At 60.8% G+C, this 3,063-nt stretch overlaps 1 protein-coding gene across 1 annotated transcript in view; it reads left to right on the top strand.

The window, feature by feature from the left end:
- Positions 1–172: 172 nt before the first annotated feature.
- Positions 173–3,063, top strand: part of FKBP8 (FK506 binding protein 8, 38kDa) — a gene marked incomplete at both ends in the record, with an annotated part of 3,725 nt that continues 834 nt past the window's right edge. The window contains 5 exons of the mRNA XM_010075418.1: positions 173–342; positions 522–610; positions 921–1,138; positions 1,213–1,385; positions 1,526–1,603. Of these exons, the coding sequence (XP_010073720.1) occupies positions 173–342; positions 522–610; positions 921–1,138; positions 1,213–1,385; positions 1,526–1,603 (728 nt within the window). The remainder of the gene's footprint in view (positions 343–521; positions 611–920; positions 1,139–1,212; positions 1,386–1,525; positions 1,604–3,063) is intronic.

Raw genomic sequence — 3,063 nt, 5'->3', positions numbered from 1 at the left:
GAGAGGCTGGGGAAGGAGGATGCTGGGCTCGTGGGGCTGCTCGTGCCTCCCCGCGGCTCTGCTGGTGCTCCCCGCGCCACAAAGGCCGACCAAGAGGCAGAGCGGGGCAGTGGGAGCAAGGGTTCTCCTTCCTGGCCTTGGGCTGACGCATCTCTGGCTTCTCCTTGCCCAGGCAGCGGCTTGCTCAAGAAGAAGACGGTGGTGCCGGGCCAGGGGGTGGACACTCGTCCCTGTAAGGGCCAGGATGTGACCATCCGCCTGAAGGCCACGCTGGAGGATGGCAGCGTGGTGGAGGAGAACCCTGCCCTCACCTTTACACTGGGGGACTGCGACGTCTTGCAGGTCAGGGCTGGGGGAAAGCTTCCTTGGCTTTATTGCTGCCTGGTTTTCCCTCTGTGGAACAGGACCTCACCTCAGGGGGCATGGGGATGGTTTGGGCTCGGTGACGTCCCCATTTGCAGGTCAGAAGCGGCCTGGCTGCCCTTGCTCATGCTCGCTCCCCACAACCTTGTTCTTTATAGGCTCTGGACTTGTGTGTTCAGCTCCTGGAACTCGGGGAGACGGCTTTGATCGTGTCAGACGCAAAGTACTGCTACGGCGCTCAGGGCAGGTGAGCGGGGAGGGTGTGGGGTGGAGCAGGATGGCCCCAAGCTGGGCTGTGAAAGCTGTCCCCTGCGCTTCTGGTGACAGCCCAGCCAGCGAGCCACAGCTTCCATGAGCAGGGAGACCTGGCTTGTTTGCCACACGCAGAGGACAGCAGCATGTCCTGCCTGGGGGGAACAATCTGCTTCACACCCTGTCCTGGGAAGCGTCCACAGCTCTGATTTCTGGGCCACAGTGCTAAATCTACGTGGCCCAGTGGCTGGTGGAACTGTCAGCGGTGGTAACAGTGCTCTGGCTGTGTGCCTTCCTCTCTGCAGGAGCCCGGACATCCCACCCAACGCAGCCCTCACCCTGGAGGTGGAGCTGCTGGCGGCTCGGGACGCGCCAGACCTGGAGCTGCTCGGTGGGAAGGAGAAGATAGAGCTGGCCAACCGCAAGCGGGAGCGCGGCAACTTCTTCTATCAGCAGGCAGATTACGTGCTGGCCATCAACTCCTACGACATCGCTCTCAAGGTTATCGGCTCCAGCTCGAAAGGTACTTGCTCCCCGCCCGGACGAGGGCCACCTGGGGTCCCTTCCTGCTGTAACCTGGCTTTGGGGTCTTTGCAGTCGACTTCAGCCCGGAGGAAGAGGCTGAGCTGCTGGACGTGAAGGTGAAATGTCTCAACAACCTGGCAGCCTCTCAGCTTAAGTTGGACCATTACGAGGCGGCCCTGAAGTCCTGTAACCTCGTCCTGGAGCACCAGCCAGGGAACATCAAGGCTCTGTTCCGAAAGGGCAAGGTGAGGCTGGGTTTGTGGCAGGCCCCGCCGTCAGGCTGGGTTTGTGGCAGCCACCGCTGTCCCTTCTCCACAGTGTGATGGAGGGCAGGGATGGGGGACAGACCTCAGCCATCCTGCTCAATCCGTGTCTTGCCTTGCAGGTCCTGGCTCAGCAGGGCGAGTACAGAGAAGCCATTCCCATCTTAAAGGCGGCGTTGAAGCTGGAGCCTTCGAACAAGGTAGGCGGCTGCCTGTGCCTCTAGCGATCGCACTGAGCTGCGTGTCCACAGGGCTCTCTCCTTTTGGATGTGACCCTGGTGGTGTCCCCTGTGGAAGGCTGAGGCCCCCCCATAGCTGTTCCCAGCTTCCTCCATGAAGGGAAACTGGAAATAGCTGCTGGGGAGTGGGCAGCCGTGGGGTGATGTGCTCCGTGGTGCAATCTCTGAGCTTGGCTGGGCCGGTGGGTCCCTTATCTCCGTGTTGCGAGATTCCCTCTTTGCCCTTTGGTCCTTGCGGCGGCAGGACTCGCTGCCAACCCGTCCCTGCTCCAGCGATCCTGCCTGTACGGTCCCGGCTGCTCCGGGGTGGCTCCAGTGGCTCTTTCCCAGTCCCCATGGACTCGCTCAGCAGCCCGGAGCGTGATTCACTGGGTGGCGGGAGCTGCCCAAACCTCAGTCCAGGGCTGGGGCCAGGGCAAGCTCTGGGTCAGGAATTTCCTGTCGGTTAATGATCAGCTGCAGGACTGGAGCCTCGGGAGGAATCAAAGGCAGTGCCAGGAAATGGCCCCGTATGAGCCTGGCGAGCTGGGGGAGAGGCAGAGAGGTGCCTCTGGGCAGGGTCAAGGTCGGGGGCTTGGTTCTACGGGTGGGTTTTGGTCCTCAGCTGGGTCTGTGGTTTTATCTGCTTCTTTTCTGTAAATTTCACCAAACCATCATGATTTGTGTCGTGATCAGGTGCCTGAAGGTCACGGTTAGGATGGGTCACTGAAGCAGGTGCTCAGTGGCCCCACAGAGCTCGTGATCTGAGATCTCTGGTGGAGAGAGATGAGCAGGATCTCAGACCCTTTGCTTCCTGGCAAAGTTGGGGTGTGCAGCTGTGGTGACTGAGCAGCAGAAGCGATGCAGGGAGCGTGCAACACGCCACTGTCGGCAGGGCGGCTGCTTGCCAGCTCATTCAGATGGAGCTTTTAATTGGAGAGGGGTGAAAAATCAAAATGCCCGGCAGTGACGTTACCAGTGAAACCACAAGTACAGCAAATTACTGGCCTCTCCGGTTGGCTGCCGGGACTCCCGGGGAAGTGGCGGTGCCGCTCCAGACGTGAAACACGCGTCGGTGAGTCACGGGCTAAGGCTACCAGTGGTGAAAACAGGCTCGAGAAATACTTGGCTCCACCTGCCTCGGATGAGGAAACCTGGTTCTCTGGGGCTGTCAGCACCTTTCAGCTCTTGCAGCCCATCAGCCGCTGGGGTCCCTTCTCCTGATGCCTTGGAAACGCGCGTTCTGGGAGCAGGACGGGACGCCAACGTTTTGCCTCCAGCCACTTTGCTGCTTTGCACCCTCCAGATGTCCAAAGCCTCACGTTCGAGGCAGTGTTGCTGAACGTGGCGTGGTCTGGTGGAGTCCTGGCCAGGCTCTGGGCGAGGTGACGTTGGCTGGAGTCGATGTGGTTGCAGGTGGCAGTGCCGGTGGCAGGGCAGGG

The sequence above is a fragment of the Pterocles gutturalis genome, unplaced genomic scaffold (assembly GCF_000699245.1).
Source record: "Pterocles gutturalis isolate BGI_N339 unplaced genomic scaffold, ASM69924v1 scaffold25037, whole genome shotgun sequence".
Taxonomy (NCBI): Eukaryota; Metazoa; Chordata; class Aves; order Pterocliformes; family Pteroclidae; genus Pterocles; species Pterocles gutturalis.
The sequence above is the reverse complement of the archived record's forward strand: the minus strand, read 5'-3'. Positions and strand labels throughout refer to the sequence as shown.